Raw genomic sequence first — 25,037 nt, 5'->3', positions numbered from 1 at the left:
TCCTCTCCTATACTTTCAAATATCTCATGGATTTGAGACATTATAAGGTCCAAGTAAAAGTTCCATGTGGCACTTGGTTTTAAGTCCTTCCAGTTTGACTTCAAGGTCCTCTATTTCATTTATTTTGAAGGAAAACCCCATCAGTAAAAGGAAAAGGAAAAAAAGACTATTCTATTCTCAGCCTGATTAACACACCTTGTGCTTTTAGAATATTCTTCCTGATTCTCAGCTCCAAAACCTTTATCCTTTCTTCTAGTCACCAGCATGGGTGTTCCTCACATCTACAACCTGCAGCATCTGATCCAACTAATTCACCAAATTCCCACTAACATTTGTATTCCTCATTTCCCAGATCGCACAGTCTGAGGACGATAGCATCCCATGAGCAAATGAGAATGAAGTTCTCATTCTGTGCCCAGACAAGAGGAAAAACACAGTTGAACTGCATTCAGCATTTCTCTTAGATTTCCCTGTTGGTTGTTTTGACAAGCCCTTATTTGTTTCTCATACATATAAAGTTAAAGTCTAGTTATAACAACTGAATTTGATGAAGAATGATGGTTCTGTGACTTCCCTGTCAAAAATATTTCCATCCCAACTTCCCAGTCACCTTCATCTGTTATACTGCTCTATTTTTTTAAATAAATCTCTCCCCACCTGATATCATATTATATATTCTACTTGTTAATGACCAAAACTGCAACATGAACTACAGAAGGACAAAGATTTCTTGCTTTATTACTATGTTTCCAGAGGGGAAACAGTGCTTTTCCCAGAAAAGAAACTAAGGAACTTGAATCAGAGAGGTTCACCTGTGATGATTTTTAAAGGAGAACTCTTCTTTTGTCCCTCCAGCTTGCAACATAAGGCACTTATGATGCCCATGGATTTGGGAAGGGAGGACCACATCAAGGACCAGGAGATTGGCAAGCTTTCCCTGCACAGCTCTTAATGCTGACCAAATAGAGGAAACAAAGACTTGCTGGGTATCATGACTTGGGCTATGGGATCAGAGCATAATAAATAACAAAATGTCTTGGGTATAACTAGACCCAAATCAATGGAAAGACTCAACCAAACCAGCAGTGTCACTGAGTTCATCCTCCTGGGACTGTCCTCCCGGCCTGAGGACCAGAAGCCACTCTTTATTCTCTTCCTCATCATATACCTGATCACCATAACAGGGAACCTGCTCATCATCCTGGCCATCCACTCTCACCCCCAACTGCACACCCCCATGTATTTCTTCCTGAGTGTCCTGTCTTTCACTGACATTTGGTATACAACAACCATTGTCCCCAAGATGCTAGTCGACTTCCTGTTGGAGAAGAAGACCATCTCCTATGCTGGATGTTTGACCCAGATGTATTTTATATATGCCTTGGGCAACATTGACAGCTGTCTTCTTGTAGCCATGGCCTATGACCGCTATGTGGCCATCTGTGATCCCTTCCACTATGTCACCATCATGAGCCACCAACGCTGTGTCCTGATGGTGGCCTTCTCCTGCTCATTGCCTCATTTCCACTCACTCCTACACATACTTCTGTTGAATCAGCTCACCTTCTGTGACTCCAATATTATCCATCATTTTCTCTGTGACCTCAGCCCTCTGATAAAATTGTCTTGCTCCCCTACATTTGTCAATGAAATTGTGTTGATGACAGAAGCATCTGCTTTTCTGGTGACCCCCTTTCTATGCATTGTTTTCTCTTATATACGAATCCTCGTTGTGGTTCTTAAAATTCCCTCAGCTGCAGGAAAATGCAAAGCCTTCTCCACATGTGGTTCGCACCTCACTGTGGTAACACTCTTTTATGGAAGCATCTTCTATGTCTATTTACAGCCTGTGTCCACCTACACTGTTAGGGACCACATGGCAACAATTGTTCACACGATTTTATCTTCCATGCTCAATCCTTTTATCTACAGCCTAAGAAACAAAGACCTGAAACAGGGTCTGAGGAAGCTGGTGGGCAGGAGGGGTCTCCAGGCAGCAACCTCTTGATGAACACACATGCGGAATCTGCTCCACTGGAATCTGGTTTCTGTGGTTCTTGGGAAACAATCAAGCTGCTGGGGGTTAGCATTTTCAACCCATGGGAGACAAGGCTATTGTGGACACTTAACATCCATTGATGATGGTTCATCAATTGGTTCTGCCTCTGGCTACAATCATGATACTCTTAGAGTGGATGGCCAGTGGATGACCACTCCTCTCTCATAGAACACTCCTCTCTCATATGAAGATTCATCACTTTCCTGTCTTCCAAATGTTGCTTTAAATTAAGCCTTTTCCCACAGGTATTTCCTGAACAGATTTCTCTTTTGTTGAGAATTATCCTCAAAAATCTTTCACATTTCTGTATATTGCTAAAAATAATTACTTAATTTATAGCTGTTGAATGTCCTTGAAAATGTTTGAAAGAGGAAAGAATGAATAGACAGAAGGAAGAAGAGGAGAAGGTGTACCTTTCAGCTAATTTCCACAATCTGAAAATTTTTATAGTTCCTTATTTGTCTTTTTAAAAATTTTTTTCTTGCTTAAAAATTGTTTTCATTATTATTCTTTTCTTATCTACCCTTCCTTTATTATGTTGTTATGGCTTTATTTCTTTTCAAATCCTTCTTATTTTTTTCAGTTCAATTCAGTTCAGTCACTCAGTTATGTCCTTTGCGACCCCGTGGACTGCAGTACGCCAGGCTTCCCCATCCATCACCAACTCCTGGAGCTTGCTCAAACTCATTTCCTTTGAGTCAGTGATGCCCTCCAACCATCTCATCGTCTGTCATCCCATTCTCCTCCCACCTTCAATCTTTCCCAGCATCAGCGTCTTTTCCAATGAGTTTTTTTCCAATTTTTTTTTAACCAAACAATAAAAAATGTTAATGGACAGAAAGAACAAATGCAACAATGATAATGTGAAAATTATGCATTCCACAGTGGGGATTTTGGAAACTTTGTTCCCTCCATCTATCCATAAAGCTGTGTGTATAAAAATATGTGATTTAATATTTTATTCTAGAAATTCTCACTCTTAAAAGTCTGACTTATAAAAATATTATCATAAATGTATATACAATATTGAGGCTTTTTTTAATGAGTCTCAGTTTAAGAGATAAAAACTGGCAAAAACCTAAAATCCTAATAACAGGAAACAGAATAATTATGATCAATTACATAGAATGTAACCATATGCAACAAATTGAAAGAATCAAACAGATCTCTATTACTTCTTTAAAAATAAATTAAGTAAAAAAATAAAGCTATAGAACAAACTGTAAAAGCATTATTCCATTATGCTTTAAAAAATTATATGAACATGGGACTTCCACGGCAGTCCAGTGGTTGGGACTCCATGATTCCACTGCAGGTGGCTTGGGTTTAATCCCTGGTTGGGGAAAGAAGATCCTACGTGCTGCAGAGAATAGGCAAAAAGTAATAACTATTATATGAATATGTATGTGTGTATAGTCACTGCAGTAAGAATGGAAGAGCGGAGGGAGACAGAGAGAGAGAGAATTTCCACTTCTTGATTCACATTGGTAATGTCTGAATTTTTTCAAATAAATATTTGTAGCTTGTGGAATTTAAGACTACTAATCAATCAGATGACCAATGCAATGGTGAAAGACATTCTTTGCAAGATTCAGCTGAAGGGAAACTTTCTAGGTGTTGCAATTAGAAAAACATCATTGTTTGGCTCTTAGACTTGAATGATCATTTGATAGGATACAGCATTCTCAGTACCAAAACTATTGAAACTTTGAGGACATATCTCACTGTTGTACTGCCATCAGGTGTTTTTGGTGAGAAGCAAGAGGCCATTCTAATGTGTCCTTCATGATCTTCTCACCTAAGCACAGTCTACACCCTACATCCAATGTGACCATGTTGCCTCTACTTAGACCTTATGAGTGCAGACCTTGATTTCACTTATTTACTCAAAGCCTAGGCAAAGAATCTCGGTTATTGTCCATGGAAACAGACAAACCAATTCTAAAATTTGAACAGAACTTTGCCAACAAAGGTCCATCTAGTCAAGGCTATGGTTTTTCCAGTAGTCATGTATGGATGTGAGAGTTGGACTGTGAAGAAAGCTGAGCACAGAAGAATTGATGCTTTTGAACTGTGGTGTTGGAGAAGACTCTTGAGAGTCCCTTGGACTGCAAGGAGATCCAACCAGTCCATCCTAAAGGAGATCAGTCCTGGGTGTTCATTGGAAGGACTGATGTTGAAGCTGAAACGCCAATGCTTTGGCCACCTAATGCAAAGAGCTGACTTATTTGAAAAGACCCTAATGCTGGGAAAGATTGAGGGCAGGAGGAGAAGGGGACGAGAGAGGATGAGATGGTTGGATGGACATGGGTTTGGGTGGACTCTGGGAGTTGGTGATGGACAGGGAGGCCTGGCGTGCTGCGGTTCATGGGATCGCAAAGAGTCGGACACGAACGGAGCAACTGAACTGAACTGAACTGAAAATGACCTTGAACACTCAAGGCAATCTTGAAAAAAATCACAGACTTAGAGGACACACATTACCAAACCAACTACAAAGTTAAAGTGATTTGTATGCATATTTTTATAAGACCCTATAAATAGATCAGTGTAACAGAATAGAGAATATCAGGGCTTCACTGATAGCTCAGTTGGTAAGAATCCGCCTGCAATGCAAGAGACCCCGGTTTGATTCCTGAGTTGGGAAGATCCGCTGGAGAAGGGATAGGCTACTCACTGGAGTATTCTTTCGCTTTCCTTGTGTCTCAGCTGGTAAAGAATCTGCCTGCAATGCGGCAGACCTGGGTTCGATCCCTGGGTTGGGAAGATCCCCTGGAGAAGGGAAAGGCTACCCACTCCGGTGTTCTGGTCTGGAGAATTCCATGGATTGTAGAGTCCATGGGGTCACAGAGAGTCAGACACGACTGAGCGGCTCACTATACTATAACAAAATAGAGAACTCAGAAATAAATCTTTATTTACACAATCATTTCATTGTTGGCAGAGTGCCAGTGCCATTTAATGTGGAGAAGAGGAGGCGTAGAGTAACTGGATGTGCAGGCAGGAAACAGTTAAACCTGGACCCCTTACTCTATACCACACACAAAAATTAATTCAGATGGGCTCGTAGACCTAAATGCAAGGAATAAAATTATAAAATTTCTTGAAGAAAAGAGAAAACTATATTTTTAAAATATTTGTGATCTTTAGATGAGTGGAGAGTTCTTGGTCAAGAAACAAAAAGGACTAACCACACCAAAAAATTATTAAATTGGATTTATTATTTAAAATTTTTTTATCAAAAGACACCTTAAGAAAATGAAAAAGGAAAAAATATTCACAACTCACGTACCTGACTAGAGACATACCAGAATATACAGAGAACTCACGTGAATCATAAGTAGACACATACTCAGTTTGTTCAGATGGCCACAAACGTGAACAGTCATTTTACGATAAAAGATATTCCAATGGCTGATACCATATATGAAAAGACATGCTGCTAAATGCCTCTAGAGGGCAGTATAGCTGAGCCATTGATGCCAAACAAACTCAATCAGGTTTGACAGATACTAATTGGGAAAAACGGGAGGACTATGAGTGCTGAAAGAGATCACATAATGGGAAATAAATAGCAGGAAAGGTAGTTTCATAAGAAACTATCTCACAGAAAGACAGTAATATTCTCATACATGGTACTGAGTCAGGGCCAAAACAAGATGCTCCGGGATTTATTCTCTACTGAAAAGAATTGGACCTAGGTCACATTACAACAATTTCCTGAGACCTTATGTATACAATTTGGAGAGAAGACATTAATGACTTCCTTGATGACCTGCTTTGTTGTTGTCGTTTAGTTGCTCAGTTGTGTCGGACTCTTTTTGACCTCAGGGACTGTAGTCCCCAGACTCCTCTGTCCATGGGACTTCCCAGGCAAGAATACTGGAATGGGTTGCCATTTCCATTTCCAAGGAGTCATCCTGACTGACCCAGGGATCAAACATTATATTTCTGTAATCAGAATAAGTGAAGTTGCTCAGTCGTGTCTGACTTTTTGCAACCCTATGAACAGTAGCCTACCAGGCTTCTTTGTCCATGGGATGTTCCAGGCAAGAATACTGGAGTGGGTTGCCATTCCCTTCTCCAGGAAATCTTCCCGACCCAGGGATCAAACCCGGGTTTCCCGTATTGCAGGCAGACACTTTACCCTCTGAGCCACCAGGGAAACACTGGTTAAAGCAGATACCTGAGTGTAAATGAGACACGTTGCCATCTTCTGCAAATTGAATATTCTCTTTTAACTGTCCCAGATATGATTGTGGATGGAAGACTATGCTGGCAAAAATTCAAGGATCACAGTGATGTCTAAGAGTGGAAAGTTGACATGACAGAGTTGTCACACATCAATTATTTCACTCTGGAACTTCAAAAAAAAAAAAACAATTTGGGGGAAGGCTTTGAGTTATTTGAACTAAATCACATTTAAGTGAAGATGCTCACCTGACAATCTCCTTAGGAACTCAACACCATTTTGGTGCATGTGTGTGTGTGTGTGTGCATGCTAAGTCACTTCAGTCGTGTCTGACTCTTTGCAACCCCATGGACTGTAGCCCTCCAGGCTCCTCTGTCCATGGGATTCTCCAGTCAAGAGTACTGGAATGGGTGGCCATGCCCTTCTCCACGGATCTTCCCAACCCAGAGATTGAACCTGTGTCTCTTACAGCTGCCTGTATCAGTAAGCAGGTTCTTTACCACTAGTGCCACCTGGGAAGCCCTTTAGTGTGTGTAGTGTACTTGAATTAGTTTCATGCCATGAATACTATGGCAACAATATTTGTGATCATATAACATCGGCCCAGAGAACGAAGAGGGACTTAGGAAGTTGGGAACTTGGTTAAGTGTGTTGACTTAAGTAGAAACACTTTGGGGACTCACCATTATAGTCTGTTGGTCACTAGAGGGAGTCCTCTCCAGAAAACTGGCTAACTTGGCAGTTGGCTCAGAAATATGATAAAGCAATATTTAAATACACCATGCATTTGCTAAACTGAATCTGTATCTTGCTTGTTCATAACCGTGGGAAAGAACACATACCCTCAGGCAAGAAGGAACAACTGCCGTTTGATAGCAATAGCATCTGATATATTTAAACAGTAGTGGTTAGCTGTGCTACAGGCTTAGGCAAGAAGAGGTTTACTTGTGGGAATACTATGAACAGGATAAACCAAGGCAAGATTTTACTGGTAAACCTGACATTTGCTGAATCTCCATCAGAGCCGCAGTGTTAAAAAGTGTAATTGGCTCTTTATGATACAATTGGTAGAGTTTGAACAGGTTATAGATCAACTTTGGGATATCCTTATGAGGGACAGATGGGCAGTGCTCCAAAATGATACCTAGACCCTGAGTGAATATAAAACTTGTTCTTTGGTGGATGAAATATAAGTATGCCTAAAGACCAGATGCAACCTAGAGTTTACTGAGCCATGACTTTTAGAAATTATACCAGTTATGAGAAATAAAAGATATATGAGCAAACATTATTTTTCTAGGAAAGTTTAAAACATTGGCCTTGTTATAGCAACCAATGTATATTATATGTATGTGCAAATGATTTATTCTCTCTGCCACAGCTACACAGCATAGTCAAGAATTTTAGACTAAGTTATAAAAATAAATGAAAATGGAAGAAACATAGGTATGAAATGGTTGCAGAGAGGCGGCCAAGGTGGCAGAGAAGGCAAACCCTGAACGCACCTTCTCCCATGGACATACTAAAATTACAACTACTTATAGAGCAAATGGACTTCCCAGGTAGCACAGCGGTAAATAATCCTACTACAAATGCAGGAGATGCAAGAGTCATGGGCTCGATTCCTGGGACTGAGAAAAACCTGGAGGAGGAACCGGCAACCCATTCAAGTATTCTTGCCTGGGAAATCCCATGGACAGAGGAGCCTGGCATACTATACAGTCCATGGGGTTGCAAAGAATTGAACACAATTTAGCAATTGAGCCCACAGAGCAAATATCTATGAGAATGACCTGAAGATTAGCAGAAAAGATTTATCACAACTAAAGACATAAAGGAGGAACCACAATGAGACAGGTAGAAAGGGTGGAGATGCAGTGCAGTTAGGACCCATACAGCCAGGTCGTGTATGGGTGCATGCTAAGTCGCTTCACTTGTGTCCAACTCTGTGCAACCCTATGGACTGTAGCCCTCCAGGCTCCTCTGTCCATGGGATTCTCCAGGCAATAATATGGGGGTAGATTACCAAGCCCTCCTCCAGGGGATCTTCCAGACCCAGGGATCGAACTGGCATCTTTTATGTCTCCTGCTTTGGCAGATGTGTTCTTTACCACTAGTGCCACCCATGTCAGCAATCTGCAAATTAGAGGAATACCACAGTTGCTGAGATCATCCCCCAAGAGCAAGGTGTCTGCGCTTCACAGCAGGCTGCCCAGCAGGAGGTCCTGCACTAGGAGGATGGGCTCCTAGAAGATGCAGCTTTGAAAACCAGCAGGACTACATTTAGAAGAGCTAGACTGCTATTAATACTAAAAAGAGAGATTCTACTCTTAATGAGCATCCACAAAATCTCACATGATGCAAATCCAGTACAAAGGAAGTGGTTTGAAAGTGGCCTGGTTCAGATCCGCATTGATCTTGGAGTGACTTCTAGAGAGGCAAGGGACAACCAGGACTCCCCTTAGGGATGGAGATGATAGTGGCAGCCATTTTTGAGCTTGTACTGGCAAATGCCATTTTGGAATTCTCCTTCAATTAGTGCCTAGTACTTGGCTGCACACACTAAAGGCCAGACCAGTCCCAAGCCCCACCCTCCCCCAGGCCCAATCCATGTCAGGCAGATAGCTGCACAGAAACTTTGGCCCCATCCACCAGCAGGCAGGCACCAGCCCCTAGCCCCTGGCTATAGTCAACTGTGCAAGAAGGCTATCCCACCCTCCAGTGGGTCCACAGCCATCACATAAGTGAGTCACAGTTACACAGACAAGCAGCAATCATCCCAGGGATGCAAGGATGGTTTAATACCCACAGATTTGTTAAACTGACTCATCTCATTAACAAAATGAAGAATAAAAACCAATCATCTCAATATATGAATAAAAAGTATTGACAAATTTCCACATCTGTTTTTAATTTTAAAAAACTCTAAGGTTTCCTTGGCAGCTCAGTGGTAAAGAATCCACCTGCCAATGCAGGAGACACGAGTTCAATCCCTGATTCAGGAAGATCACACATGCCGTGTGCCACAACTATTGAACATTCATTCTAGAGCCTGGGAGCTGTAACTACTGAGGCCTGTTCCTGAAGCCCGCATGCCCTAGAGCCCATGTTCCACAACAAGAGAAATGATGGCAATGTGAAGCCTGTGCATGCACAGTAACGAAAGAGTAGCCCCACTTGCACAACTAGAGAAAAGCCCAGGAAAGCTATGAAGACCTAGCATAGCCAAATATAAGATAAATTAAAAAAATAAGTCTCAAGTAAGTCAGTATTAAGAGGACATCACATCAGATCAGATCAGATCAGTCACTCAGTCGTGTCTGACTCTTTGCGATCCCATGAATCGCAACATGCCAGGCCTCCCTATCCATCACCAACTCCTGGAGTTCACTCAGACTCACGTCCATCGAGTCAGTGATGCCATCCAGCCATCTCATCCTCTGTCACCCCTTCTCCTCCTGCTCCCAATCCCTCCCAGCATCAGAGTCTTTTCCAATGAGTCAACTCTTTGCATGAGGTGGCCAAAGTATTGGAGTTTCAGCTTTAGCATCATTCCTTCCAAAGAAACCCCAGGGCTGATCTCCTTCAAAATGAACTGGTTGGATCTCCTTGCAGTCCAAGGGACTCTCAAGAGTCTTCTCCAACACTACAGTTCAAAAGCATCAATTCTTCAGCGCTCAGCCTTCTTCATAGTCCAACTCTCACCTCAACATATTAAAGGCCATATAGAGCAAACCCACAGCCAGTATAATACTCAATGATGAAAAGCTGAAGGCATTTCCTTCAAGACCAGGAACAAGACAAGGAGGCCCACTCTTGCCACTTTTAGTAGCATAATATTGGAAGTTTTAGCCACAGCAGTCAGAAGAGAAAAAAATAAAATAAAATGAATCCAGATTAAAAAGGAAAAAATTTGTAGATGACATAATGGTATATATAGAAAATCCTAAAGATACTGTCAAAAAACTATTAGAATTAATAAATGAATTCATTAAAGTTGCAAAATACAACATTATGTACAGAAATTTGTTACATTTTCATACACTAAAAATGAAGTATCAGAAAGAGAAATTAAGAAAATAATCCTGTTTATAATTGTATCAAAAAGAATAAAATATCTAGGAATAAATCAAATCAAATAGTTAAAAGACTTATATTCTGAAAACTGCAAAACACTTATGAAAGAAATTGAAGACAACATAAATAAATGGGAAGATGTACCATGCATATGGATTGCAAGAATTGATATTGTTAAAATGACCATACTACCTGGGACAATCTTCAGATCCAATGCAATCTCTTATCAAAATACCACAGGCCTTTTTCACAGAACTAGAATAAAAGGTTTTAAAATTTGTTCAGAGACACAAAAGATTCTGAATAGTGAAAGCCATGTTGAAAAAGAAGAACAAAACTAGAGGTGACACACTCTCCTATTTTAAATTATACTGCAGTGCAACAGTAATCAAAATAGTATGGTACTCACACAAAAATTATTCAGTGGGGCAGAACAGAAGCCCAGAATTAAAGCCACACTTACATGGACAATTAATCTATGACAAAGGAGGCCATGGGGAAGGGGGACTTCTGAGATGCTAGTAAGAGTTCAGCCATGGTTAAGTCCATGTTTTCATCTTGTGATTACTCAAATCTCTTGGGACTTGTATAATTTTCTATATATGTATCACACTTCCACAAAATGTTTTTAAATCAATCCGTAAACTATGTATAAACCAATAAATTATTTTGAAAGTATTGAAATGATTTGATAAGCTATTGGCTTTCAGCTTTTAATGATTTATTTTTGTGAAGCAATTCTATAAGATTCGGCAGAGTTCAGCAAATGTTTTGTGGAAAGCCCCAGATAGTAAATGCTTTGCGGGCCATACAATCTCAGTCATAGCTATTCAATTCCCTGTCATAGTGCAGAAACAGTCATGGACGATATGTTAGTGGATGAGTGTATTATGTTCAATAAAACTTTTTATTTAAATAATGTAAGTATTATATAACAAAAATGGGTGGTGGACCTGTTTTCATAGCAGGCCATAGTTTATGGACCCTTGATGTTTACAGTTTAGTTTTAGACACTAAATAGAACTCTATTTTTTTAATTTATAAATTAGTTTACATTAGTACGGAAGGAAGTGGAAGTGTTAGTCTCGCAGTCATGTCCTACTTGTGACCCCATGGACTGTAGCTGGGCTTCTCTGTCCATGGCACTCTCCAGGCAAGAATACTGGAATGGGTAACCATTCCCTTCTCCAGGGGATCTTCTCAACCCAGGGATCAAACCCGGGTCTCCCACATTGCAGGCAGATTCTTTACCATCTGAGCCACATTAGTATGCCAGTTGGTCAACATTCTTAACATCAGTGTTGTCTATAGGAACTGAAACAATACTCTGTGGGAGAAAGAAGTTACAGAACAATATAAACAGCATAGTTTCATTTGTGCTTCTACTTTGTATACAAATGGAAGAGCTCTTTGGAACTGGGAGGTGAAGACTTTCATTTTTACTAACTAAACATCTGAATTATTTTAATATTTGGCAATGAGCATACACTACTTCTGAAATTTAAGCATGGAACTAGAGAAGGGAAGTTCCAGGCTTAAACGATGGTGACCCTGCTCTCTGGCATGAAAAATTAGTGGCCTTGAGTATTGTGTTAGAACAGACACCAGATTTCTCTTCTATGGGATGCTTGGATATATCAGGGGAACTTTACAGATGCACATCCAAGCAAAAGTAAGTTAACCTCCTAAGCAGGTAAGAGTGTATTGTCCCGTTCCACAGGATACCGGTATCATTAACCAGAATGAGCAAAGGCCCCATCCTCATTCTGCTAAGTCGCTTCAGTTGTGTCTAACTCTGTGCAACCCTATGGACTGTAGCCAGCCTGGCTCTTCTGTCCATGGAATTTTCCAGTCAAGAATACTGGAGTGGGTTGCCATTTCCTTCTCCAGGGGATCTTCCCGACAACTCCTCAATCTCCCCAGCAAGATCTCAGCCATATCCTTTCATGACTGACGTGTGCTCTAAGGCCATATGCATGGGCGTGCCAAGTCATTTCAGTCGTGTCTGACTCTTTGTGACCCTATGGACTGTAGCCCACCAGGCTCTTCTGTCTATGGGATTCTCCAGGAAAGAAAACTGAAGTGGATTACCATGCCCTCCTCCTGAGGATCTTCCCAACCCAGGAATGGAGCCCATGTCTCTTACATCTCCTGCATTGGCAGGCAGGTTTTTTACCACTAGAACCACCTGGGACAGTGAAAGCTAATTGTCCAACCCTTACTAAACATGCAGGACTTTCTAAGTGGGGCTAGTGGTAAAGAATACACCTACCAGTTCAGGAGATGCAAGAGATGTTGGATCGAAATCCTGAAGTCGGGAAGATCCCCTGGAGTAGGATACGGCAACCCACTCCAGTATTCTTGCCCCAAAATTTCCATGGACAGAGAATCCTGGTGCTATATAGTTGCAAAGAGTTGGACGTGACTGAACACACTTTCACAGACACTCAGAGGAGTGGCCCTCTGCACACTTGCTAATACAGGACTCATTAACACGATTATTAAAACCTAACAGAGGGACTTCCCTGGTTGTCCAGGGATTAAAAATTCGCCTTGCAATGCAGTGGACCCAGATTTGATTTCTGGTCAGGGAACTGAGGAGCCTGTGTGTGGAAATTAAAGATTCCACATGGTGCAGTGAAAAATGAATATCCCCATGCTGCAACTAAGACCTGGCACAGCTAAATAAATGACAAATACCTAATGGAGATAAGTTATATTCATGGAGGGCTTCAGCCCTCTTACATAGATGGCTCAATCTATTTGGGGCCAAGGATCATTGTGAGCATCTGATGTTAATAATCTACATCATTCCGGGGGAGGAGGGGAAGCACATTTCTACGTACATACAAAAGGCACATGCCATGTCGGAGGGCACATAGTCCTGTGTAGCCCAACTAACAATTTTCTTGGAGAGTCAGAGGCATTTCTAAATTGAGAACCACTTAAGTAAAGACTAATGTTGAAATAAGCCAGACCATCAGAGGGCAGAATACCTGCAAATACTATGGACCCCCTTAGGATCACTGCCGCTAAATTAGATCTTGGCAGATTGCCCCCTAGGTCCCACTGAGGACCTTTAGAAGGATTCAGAAGAATGTTTCCTCTAAGGATCTTGTTGAAAAGGCTTAGCTTTGCATTGCACTGTAATCGCTTCATGAAAATCCATGGGACACAGTTCTCTTAAATCACAGAGCCAGAATTGGTAATGCATGTCCTAAATAATCTACTTGTTTTTATCTCTTAGATACTAAGAATCATTTAAATTATCTTCCCACCTTCTTCACATTGGTCATTAGTGAGTTTAGAGTCAGTTGAACTTCTAACAAAGTTATCAGAACCTCTTTCTGAGTTTGTACATTCGTTTTACACTTGTTCATTCAGTCGTGTCCGATTCTGTGTGACCCCATGGACTGCAGCATGCCAGGCTTGCCTGTCCTTCCCTATTTGCTCAAACTCATGCCCACTGATGCCATCCAACCATCTCATCCTCCATCGCCCCCTTCTCCTCCTGCCTTTATTCTTTCCCAGCATCAGGGTCTTTTCCAATGAGCAGGCTCTTCGCATTAGGTGGCCAAAGTATTGAACTTCAGCTTCGGCATCAGTCCTTCCAGTGAATATTCAGGGTTGATCTTTTTCTTACACTTTGCTTTTTTTGAAGATTTGTTTATGTGGACCATTTTTAAGGTCTTTTTCAAATTTGTTACCATATTGCTTCTGTTTTATGTTTTGGTTTTTTGGCCACAAGGCACGTGGGATATTAGCTCACAGACTGGGATCGAAACTGCATCCCTACAGTGGAAGTCTCCACCACTGGACAAACAGGGGAGTTCCATCCTACACTTTTACTTTTTTCCTTCTTGTCCCTCTGTTATTTTTATGTTTTTTCTTGTTGTATCTACCTTTCTAAACAATCCAGTTCTTTTTAGAAGTAAATACAGTAGGGAAAAAAAGAAACAGAAAGAAGAAAAAGGAAAGAGCAAGTGAAAAAAAAGAAAGAAAGAAAAGAGGATTGGGAGGAAGAAATCCAGCCAGACACATACTTGGTTAGTTTCTTTTCTTGTGAACCTGGGGTATTTCAAAGTATGACTTAGTGACCCCAAGATGTAAATGAACAGAAAGTCAGGTCTCTCTCCTGAACAAGACCCCAGCTCCTGTGATATGTACAGAAGCTCTTGAGGATGCTTCCCAGAATTCAAAGGACCAGGCCTACATCCTCCTCCTTGGCCCGGGAGCCAGAGGTGTTCCCTGGAGACCAATGACTCCACATCAGCTAACAACTGGAAAGAGCTGTTTGGCCGATACTGCAGTTGAAACTGAAATAATTAATGCTAAGAGCCATCCCAATTTATAAATCATATAAAACATTATTGTAACTCCATACTAAAAATTCACTCGGAGGGGCACCTGACATCAAGATGTCTAGAACCCAAAGAAGCTGATGGTACTTCATAAACCAACCTGGAATTCTATCCTACCTTCATCACTTGTCTGTGGATTAGCATTAGCACACACACACACACACACACACACCACACACTTTTTCATCACCAGAAGTCTACTGTTCTCCCATGTTATTTCATGGCAAGTAGACAGGGAAGCAATGGAAACAGTGACAAAACTTTATTTGGGGGGCCCCAAAATCACTGCGGACAGTGACTGCAACCATAAAATTGAAAGATACTTGCTTCTTGGAAGAAAAACAATGTCAAACCTAGACTGCATATTAAAAAGCAGAGACATTACTTTGCCTCCAAATGTCCAGAGGTATAGTCAAAGCTATGATTTTTTCAGTAGTCGTGTACAGATGTGAGAGCTGAACTATAAAAAAGGCTGAGCGCCAAAGAGTTGGTGCCTTCAATCTGTGGTGCTGGGGAAGACTCTTGAGAGTCCCTTGGACAGAAAGGAGATCAAACCAGTCAAACCTAAAGGAAATCAACCCTGAATATTCATTGGAAGGACTATGCTGAAACTGAAGCTCCAATACTTTGGCCACCTGATGTGAAGAACTGACTCATTGGAAAAGACCCTGATGCTGGGAAAGATTGAGGGCAGGACGAGAAGGAGGTGACAGAGGATGAGACAGTTGGATAATATCATCAACTCAATGGACATGAGTTTGAGCAAACCCCGGGAGATGATGCAGAACAGAGACTCCTGGGATGCTGCAATCCATGGGGTTGCAAATAGTTGGACGTGACTGAGCAACTGAACAACAACATATTACTCTATCCCCGATCTTTAAAAAAAAAAAATCCCTATTTTCCAGAATACCCACCATTGTTCCTCAATCCTAGTGGTCAATAAGTGGGGTGGCTGAGTCACATCTGTGAGACATGACCATGAATCCAAGGAGGCTCTGGGAATATTCTCAGCACTAAGCGGGAGGCACCTGACATTCTCCATCTCCCTTGGGCAGAGTTCCCTAGGGTCTAGCAGGAAGAGAGAACACCTTCTCCCTCAGAGATAAGGAGCTCCAAAGAGGCCAGGCCAAAGATGCTAAACTATTATGGGCTGGGAGGATCCTCAGCTCAATGATTCTGGGGAGCTCTGTCTTATGAAAAGACGAGTCAGGATGGAGCTGGGCACCAGAGGTGGGGAAAGAGAAAGGATTTGAAACAGCGTCGGGAAACCCATCACTCTTATTGACCACATTCTCAGTGGTTTCCTTTAACAGGGGTTGGGGAGGAGGGTAAGGAGGCTGGGACCTTCAGCTGAAGTGTGGGTTCTGAATACACTTGCCAGCATGGCATGGAAAAGGCTTCCACATCTGGAGAGACAGCTGTGGGAGAGAAAACTTCTGGACTCAGGAAACAACCAGGACTAAACAATCCACACTGAGCGGGCACGCCTTCCTCCCTGCCCGCCATCTGAAATCGGTGAGTCCCAAAGTGGTCATGAATCAAACCTTGTCAAAAAACTTGAATGTTTTGATGTCAGTGAATCAGGAAAATGTTATCCTTGTGTTATTGTCAAAATTAACCAAATGAAATCGAGTGTTATCTATGTGTACACAAAGGAATGAGTGACCACTGTGAGTAAGCCTCTGGTTTTCATATGTGTGGTTACCTAATTGCAGACCAGGCAGACTTCCAACATTTAACCATGACTGGTTGCTTACTTGATCAAATGTTTTTCTCTGCCTCGTAGTAAAAGTAGCTAACTTTGGGGGTGGAGGTGCTGACGTTAGGTGCTGTGCTTTGACGTTAGTTCACTGAGTCCTCTATGAGATAGGGCCTCCCATTATCCCCATTTTAAGGGTGGAGAAACTGTGCCCCAGAGAGGTTAAGTAACTTGCCCTAGACCATTTGCCTGATGAGGACAGGACCCCAGACCTAGAAAGTGGGCCAGAGCCCGAGCTCTTAGCCTCTCTGCATCCATAACAGGCAGAGCATAACCTAGACGCTTCAGGGAGAAGCCAAGTTGCCTGGGTTCCAGTCCCTGTTCTAACAATCAAAATATCATGATAATAAGGTCCTCCCACCCCCCATGCCTTCATTTCCCCCTTCTTTAAGACAAGCGAATTGGACTACAGTCTTCTCTGGTGGCTCAGTGATAAAGAACCCACCTGCCAATGCAAGAGATGCAGGTTCGATCCCTGAGTCAGGAAGATCCCCTGGAGAAGGAAATGGAAATCCACTCCAGTATTCTTGCCTGGGAATTCCCATGGACAGAGGGATCACAAAGAGTCAGACAGGATTTGGCAACTGAGCACCCACAAATTAGACTACACGATCTCTAAGAGTTTCTCTGGCTCAGAGCTCCACTGTGTGTGCTTTAAAGTTGAAGCAATGAGAAATCAAGAGGCACCTTCCAGGAGAGCAGGCTCGAGCTATTCCTGCCTGGACTCTGCCCCAACCGCATGCGGTGAATGAAATGGAATGCTGCTCTTAAGATTGCAACTTGAGATCTGCCACAACTCTTCCTTCCATCTGTTCAAACTCCTAAATGACCATCCAGGCATGCTTTCATTTTACAAATATTTATCAAGGGATTTTTATGTCCCAGGCATGGCGCCAGAGTGGATGGTGTAACGAAGAACCAGACACAATCCTCATTCTTATGCAGCTTAAGTAGGGAAGACAGCCTTGGAAATACTGAGATTCAGTTCCGTGCTATGTGTGCCAAAGGGGCACCTCACCCAGGTGCCCATCCAGGAAGAAGGGCAGGCCAGGCTTCAGAAAGGATGGGGTATCCATTCTGAGTGACCACCAGCCACCAGAGCTAACAAACGGGGTATGGGGAACATTTCAAACAGATGGAACAGTAAATCCCCAAGGCAAGAAGAAGCAAGAAATGCTGGCATGAAAGAGAGTAGAGAGGGAGGCAAAAGATGAGACGCAGAGCCCAGCAGGAGACACATCATAGGATGCACTGTAAGCTCAGGAAAGAGTTGGCCTTTAGTCTATGGGTAACAGGGAGGCTGGGGGCTTCCCAGTTAGCTCTAGTGGTAAAGAACCTGCCTGTCAATGTCAATGCAGGAGACATAAGAGATGCTGGTCTGATCCCTGAGTCAGGAAGATCCCCTGAAGAAGGAAATGGCAACCCACCCCACTATTCTTCCCTGGAGAATCCTATGGACAGAGGAGCCTGGTGGGCTACAGTTCATAGGGTCACAAAGAGTTGGACACAACTGAAGCAACTTAGCAACAAGGAGTCTTCTGCAGTAGAAAAGTAACTCTTATGGGTTGAAATGTGTCCCCCCCAAAAAAAGATATATTGGAGCCCTAATCCCAAGAGGAGAAGGCAATGGCACCCCACTCCAGTACTCTTGCCTGGAAAATCCCATGGATGGAGGAGCCTGGAAGGCTGCAGTCCATGGGGTCGCTGAGGGTTGGACACAACTGAGTGACTTCACTTTCACTTTTCACTTTCATGCATTGGAGAAGGAAATGGCAACCTACTCCAGTGTTCTTGCCTGGAGAATCCCAGGGACGGGGGAGCCTGATAGGCTGCGGTCTATGGGGTCACACAGAGTCGGACATGACTGAAGTGACTTAGCCTAGCCTAATCCCAAGAACCTCAGATTGTGACCTTATTCATAAACAGGATCTTTAAGATTCTTAAATTATTTTTTTAATATTTATGTATTTTTGGCTGCATCTGGTCTTAGTTGCAGCTCATGGGATCTTTATGGCAGCGAACGGGCTTTTCTCTAGTGGTGGCTTGGGGGCTCCAGAGCACATGGGCTCTGTAGTTGGTAGCATGTGGGATTCTGGTTACCCGATCAGGGATCAAACTTGCATCTCCTGCCTTGGAAGGCAGATTCTTAACCACTGGACCACCAGGGAAGTCCCCTGGAGGTAGGGTCTTTTCAGAGGTAATCAAGTTGAAATGAGGTTATCCGGGTGGATCCTAATCTAATATGACTGGCGTCCTCATTAAAAGGGGAAATTTGAACACAGAAACACACATGCAAAATGAAAGAGGATGAGAAGAGACACAAGGAGAAGACCCCATCTGTAAGTCAAGTACAGAGGCATGGAACAGACACTTCCTCACAGCCCTCAGAAGGAACCAACCACGCTGACACTTTGTGGACTTTTCATCCCGGCAACTGTGAGACAGTACATTTCCACTGTTATGCCTCTCAGTGCATGGTACTTTGTTTCAACAGCCCCAGCAAACTAATATAGCGAGCTATTCAAATTTGCACTTTAGAAAAACTGACCTGCCTACAGTGCTGAGAGGAAATTGAAAGACAAATATGGCTGCCAGGAGGCTATTTTGGAAGCTGGAAATTATAAAGGTCTCCATTTGAGCAGTGCTGGCAGAGACCAAGAGAGGTGGACAGGCAACATCGATAGGATGTGATCATCAGTGGGATGTGGGAAATGAGAGAAAATACAGAATCAAGAGCAGTGCCTGGGCTGGGTTTGTAGCTCAGGTAAACACATTGCCAGAGCCAAGTCTAGTCAACCAGCCCATCAGGAATCACAGACACAAGTTCTACACAGACAAGCAACTTGAGGACACAAGGCATCATCACCTCCTTCATCGTAACACCCAACTCTGACTTTTATCTCGTGGTGCCCCAGCCTCAATGCCAGGTGTGGCTTCGTTTCCTCCACAAACACTGTGCTAAACTCTGGGGATAGAACGGTGAGGGAAAGGAAACTGGATTCCTGTATTTGGTCAAGACAAACCCCACTCACATAAATAAATGAATAATTACAGACTCTGATATGTGCCATAAAGGAAGGGAAAGGAGTTTCATGAGAACATAAAACAGGGTGACTTGACCCAGAAAAAGTATCGTCTGAGTTGATACCCAAAGGACGATAGAGAGGAAAAGCATGTGGGGCGAGGGGCAAGGACCATCCAGATAGAAATGTGTTTGAAGACCAGGAGGAAGTCCCTGGGGAAGCAGGAATGTGATGAGACTGGAGGGGAATAGGAACTCAATTCATATTAAATGAAGAGGGGCTTGAGTAGTGTCCCCCCTCTCACCAAATTTATATTCACCAAAAACTCCAGAAAGTGACCTAATTTTTTTATTTTCAGTGCCTTAAATTTCTTCATAAAAATATTCTAAAAATCTATGCTGTTTCCTTTTTAACAAAGTATAATAGCAGGATACTTGACATTTACAATTCAAAATCAAATTAGCAGAATATTAAATATTTACATAATTATATCTTTTAAAATATGTATAAAGTAACAGGCAATTGTGTAGAACTGACATAAAAGGATGGTTCAAAAATGGGAGTATTTTCCTTCATTCCTATAAAGGAATTATGTCAATTATGTCTCTAACAGAAGCTGTGAAGATTCTTAAGTACACTGTTTTCAGATAGGATTTGGTATGGAAACAGAATGAGACCTAACTTGTCAGTAGGGTCTTTGTACATATAATCAAGTTAAGATGAGGTTACAGTGGAGTCAGGTGGGCCCTAGAGGCTGGTGTCCTTCTTAGAAGGAATTCTGGGCACAGGCACAGAGAGGAGAAGGCCATGTAAAGAAACAGAGCAGAAGATGGCCATGTGAAAACAGAGGCAGAGACTGAAGTGAGGCATCTCCAAGTCAAGGAATATCAAGGATTACCTGTATCCACCAGAAGCTGGGCAAGAGGCCTGGAGCAGACCTCCCTAAGCATCTCTAGAAGGAACCAATCCTGCCACAAGCTTGACTTTGTACTTCTAGCCTCCAGAACCATGAGAAAAGGCGTTTTGATTGTTTTAAGTCAGGCCTTAAGCAACACTATTTGCATGATTCTGTGACATGAGGAGACCTAAACCAGAAGGTCATGCCCTCTGACCCCAGCAATCTGAGATGACTTCTCGGGCTCCTCATGACCGTTGCTACACTCTTGACTCCCTATAATCAGATGCATGAAGAGTCAGAGTTTCCTGTCACATTGGCTCTGAGCCCAGAGAAGGAAGCATGTTTGCAGGAGGGACCTGGCATTTTCTGCGTAAAACTCAGGAAGGGGCCAGTGCCAGGTGCTGGGCGCCCTGGGTCTGCAGGAGGCCCAACTCTGTTCCATGGTCTTGGCCAAGTCGCCACCTCTCCCTGAGACTTCGTGTCCCTCACTGAGCCCTGAATGAGCACCAAGCAAGCTCCAAGGAGTCTCTGACCTTGCTGTTGGGTAATCACTGAAGCTGTGTTGGGAAGACCCAGTTAAGATACAAGGAGGGACTTCCTGGAGACCCATTCTCCAAGGATTCTGGGGTAAGGGTGATGCCAGAGCTCCACTCACCATCTGGGGAGAGTTTTCCAACCACATCTCTCCGATGTGATACCTTGTTACAGTAGCCCTAGGAAACAAACAGACTTGAACCTCAAAAGTCAGGTGATTACATTTATTGTTAAAAGATCATGGTGGCTGCAGGGCAGAGAATGACGGGGGAGGGGCTGTCAAGAGAGGACAGGGGAACCAAATACATCATTTAGATGAGGCTGCAACAATCTGAATGGGAAATGATGGCTTTCAACAGAGTGCTGACCAGGGAGAGGAAGAGTTGAAGATTCAAGAGATACCTAGCAGGTGAAACCACGGAGATCCTTAAAGAATCAAAGCCCACGCTAATGGGTACTACACGGAACGGAATAAAATAGGAAAATCACTGATTCCAGTAACATCCACCCACCATGATTCTAGACTCAGCCTGGTCTGTTCTCATAGCCGAACTCCTTTCCTGTGTCTGCATTCCATTCAGCTCCACCTCACCTTCCCCTGATGCTACTTTCTTCTTTATCAGACATTTCCCAGTCATCCTGCTGACATATACTGTGTTTGTGGTTTTCACACCCATGTTCCTCGTTTTTCTCTTGAGAGCAGTTTTTACCTTAAGGATTAGGAAAGTGAAACTCAGAGTGATGAAGGGATTTTGCCAGACACATTGTGTGTAGACGGTGGAGCCCAGATCTCAACCCACATCTCCTGGCTCTGTCTCCTGAATGTTTCCCTACCCCCTGGCACAGCTCCACAGAACCACAGCTCCCAGTCCACACAAGACTTGGGAGCGGTCCTGTCTCTAGCAGTTACAGTAAGAGACTACACGCAACACTGATTTTGCAAGCCTGTCGTCACTGGAATAAAGATGTTAGGGTGGAAAATTCCACAGTGAAAAACAACTCCCCTGGACATTTGTTCCTAGCATAAACTTCTGAAGCTTTATGAAAGCATTTGTGCTTAAGACTATCCCATTTGGGATCTAGGCTCTGGCCCTTCTGGGTTGCGTGATCTTGAGGAAAGTGCTCAGTGCCTAACCTCAATGTTCTCATCTATTGAAAGGGACTGTTGCTGAGAACCAGGTTAGAGAATTGTCATCTGTCATATACATAAAGCATTTAGCTCGCTGCCTAATACACAGTAAGGCTTAATAGGTCTTAAGTATGACTTTTGTTTCTCTTAATTGTGCGCTCATTTTCAAATCATACAAAGCACAAAGAAATGTTTCTCCCACCAAGTCTCGTAAACTTGGGTGAAGCACGGTCAAACAATGAAAAATATGAAAGCTATAAGGTTTTGCAAAGAAGTACAGAATAAGTGTTTTCAAGAGCATCCAGATACACCTGACAAAGGAGAGGATTTGGGCAGGAAGTAAAGGAAGACATGAAGACGATGGTGGAGCAGGAGAAGAGGAAGCCGAGAAGGGAGGTGTTTACTGTCCCAGATTTCAGAGAAGGACACCAGGAAACAGAGATGTTAGGTAACCAGCCCAAAGCCACACAGCCAGAAAGAGAAGGAGCTGATTTCAAAACGCATGCTCTTCTCAAAGACACCACATGATGCTCACTGCTTTTAAGTATGTCTATCACCATACCTGTAGAATTTTGTGGCAGTTATTTGTGTAAAAGTTTGTCTTTCCTGCCAGACTATAACCGCCTTAAGAATAGGAACTGAGAATCACTCATCTTTTTAATCTCAGTGTTGGGTTCCTAGTGAGTGTTTAAAACAGTGATACTGAATAATTGTGAGACCATAAATCCTCAATGTTTATGAATGTTTTAATGCATAGGTTCAAATATTGGGCTGACCAAAAAGTTCATTCAGGTTTTTCCATATCTTATGGAAAACCCCAAATGAAATTTTGGCCAACTCTTTGGCCAAACAGTTTTTTTTTTTTCCCCCCAAACCAGGTTTGAATTAAAATACTGGCTCTGAAAGGGTGACTACTGGCACTGTGTCACTGTGTGCCTATGTCAGCAGTTACCTTATTTACCTGATTCACTGTTTGGTTTTTTGTTTATTTGTTTTGTTTGGTTTGCAAGGATGGTAGAGAGATGAACTTCAGCAAATCTAATAAATATTTGTGGGGAAATAAGAATAGTGCATGGCTGAAGTCTACCTGGGATTCTTTCTGAAAGGAAATTCACTCTCTGATGTCCTTGCACTTAACACAGGTTCAATTTTATTGTTCAACTTACTTTTGTGGACTGTGGAAAGGATGACAAAATCATGGACTTTTTATAGGAATCCTAGGAAAGAGAGGAATGAATTGAAATTTGTTGAATTAAAATTTTTTTTTACTATATATTTGAATATATGTATTGGCCTATGCAGGACCATGGAGAGAGTTAACCAAACCAGCAGTGTCTCCGAGTTCATCCTTCTGGGACTCTCCTCCCGGCCTGAGGACCAGAAGCCACTCTTTGCCCTCTTCTTCATCATGTACGTAGTCACCATAGTGGGAAACGTGCTTATCATTCTGGCCATCCGCTCTGACACTCAGCTTCAGACACCCATGTATTTTTTCCTTAGCATTTTATCCTTTATTGATGTTTGCTACACAACCACCATAGTTCCCAAGATGCTGGTGAACTTTCTGTCAAAGAAGAAGTCCATCTCCTATGCTGAGTGTATGACCCAGATGTATTTCTTCTTGGCTTTTGCCAACACAGAGAGTTACCTCCTGGCAGCCATGGCCATTGACCGCTATGTGGCCATCTGTGACCCCTTCCACTATGTCACCACCATGAACCGCCACCGCTGTGTCCTGCTGGTAACCTTCTCCTGCTCCATCTCTCACCTCCATTCCCTCTTACTGGTTCTCCTGATAAATCGTCTTCTCTTTTGTGACTCCAATATCATCCACCACTTCCTCTGCGACATCAACCCTCTACTGAAGCTGTCCTGCTCCTCCACGCTTGTCAATGAAATTGTCATTAACACCGAAGGACTGGTAACCCTGGTGAGCCCTTTCATATGTGTTATCATCTCTTACCTACGCATCCTCATTGTCGTTCTTAAGATCCCTTCGGCTGCTGGGAAACATAAAGCTTTCTCTACCTGTGGTTCCCATGTCACCATGGTGACCCTCTTTTATGGAAGCATTATTTATGTTTATTTCCGACCCCTGTCCACCTACACCATCAAGGACCGAGTGGCAACAGTCATCTACACCATTCTGTCCTCCATGCTGAACCCTTTTCTCTACAGCCTGAGGAGCAAAGATATGAAGAGAGACCTGAGGAAGCTGATGAGCAGGAGGATGTCCTAGGCAGCACTCCTGTGGGCATACTCAGGGGTAAGTCTTCTCCTGAGGCCCCTCGCTTCTAATTGAAGTAAGTTACTGAAGGTTACACTCCTAAGCCAAGAGTCCATTAAAAATGGTGTAGATGACTGACAAGACTAGAATCTACAGTCTTATTTTTAGTATAATTATAGAAGTATACAATATATTCATATATATATATATATATATATATATATATCCACCAATCAAAGCCACCTTATTGCAGCCCCCCAGCTGGCCAGAGTCTTCATACTCAGTCCTCATCTCCCCCTCCCATTCTCTTTTGTCATTCGCTCCTTTCAAGTGCAGCTGGAAATGAATATCCTGCATTAATTTCTCTCGACCAAATATCTCCTTATTCAATAAGTCATGCAAAAGAGACACTGATGTATAGATCAATCTTATGGACTCTGTGGGAGAGGGAGAGGGTGGGGAGATTTGGGAGAATGGCATTGAAACATGTATAATATCATGTATGAAACGAGTCGCCAGTCCAGGTTTGATGCATGATACTGGATGCTTGGGGCTGGTGCACTGGGACGACCCAGAGGGAGGGTATATGGGGAGGGAGGAGGGTTCAGGATGGGGAACACAGGTATACCTGTGGCAGATTCATTTAGATATTTGGAAAAACTAATACAATATTGTAAAGTTTAAAAATAAAATAAAATTTTAAAAAAAAGTCATGGGCACAGAATGGCTGATTACATGAGAATCTGGAACCTAGAAACAAGTAAGGGGAAAACTG

General features: G+C 42.7%; 2 protein-coding genes across 2 annotated transcripts; both read left to right on the top strand.

Annotated features, from left to right (window-relative positions):
* Positions 1-1,060: 1,060 nt before the first annotated feature.
* Positions 1,061-2,008, top strand: OR1L8H (olfactory receptor family 1 subfamily L member 8H). The gene has a single exon (NM_001390474.1). It carries the CDS (start codon positions 1,061-1,063, stop codon positions 2,006-2,008), a length of 948 nt encoding a protein of 315 aa, NP_001377403.1.
* A 21,212-nt stretch (positions 2,009-23,220) lies between these two features.
* OR1L12 (olfactory receptor family 1 subfamily L member 12) lies at positions 23,221-24,274 on the top strand. Its single transcript, XM_002691543.2, has one exon. The coding sequence runs from the start codon at positions 23,222-23,224 to the stop codon at positions 24,272-24,274; it is 1,053 nt and encodes a 350-aa protein (XP_002691589.2). The 5' UTR covers position 23,221.
* Positions 24,275-25,037: the final 763 nt, after the last annotated feature.

The sequence above is a fragment of the Bos taurus genome, chromosome 11, assembly GCF_002263795.3.
Source record: "Bos taurus isolate L1 Dominette 01449 registration number 42190680 breed Hereford chromosome 11, ARS-UCD2.0, whole genome shotgun sequence".
Classification (NCBI taxonomy): Eukaryota; Metazoa; Chordata; class Mammalia; order Artiodactyla; family Bovidae; genus Bos; species Bos taurus.
The sequence above is the reverse complement of the archived record's forward strand: the minus strand, read 5'-3'. Positions and strand labels throughout refer to the sequence as shown.

Bases quoted from the DNA above. Each gene is read 5' to 3' on its own strand.
- OR1L12 (XM_002691543.2), top strand. From the start codon at position 23,222: ATGACAAAATCATGGACTTTTTATAGGAATCCTAGGAAAGAGAGGAAT.
- OR1L8H (NM_001390474.1), top strand. From the start codon at position 1,061: ATGGAAAGACTCAACCAAACCAGCAGTGTCACTGAGTTCATCCTCCTG.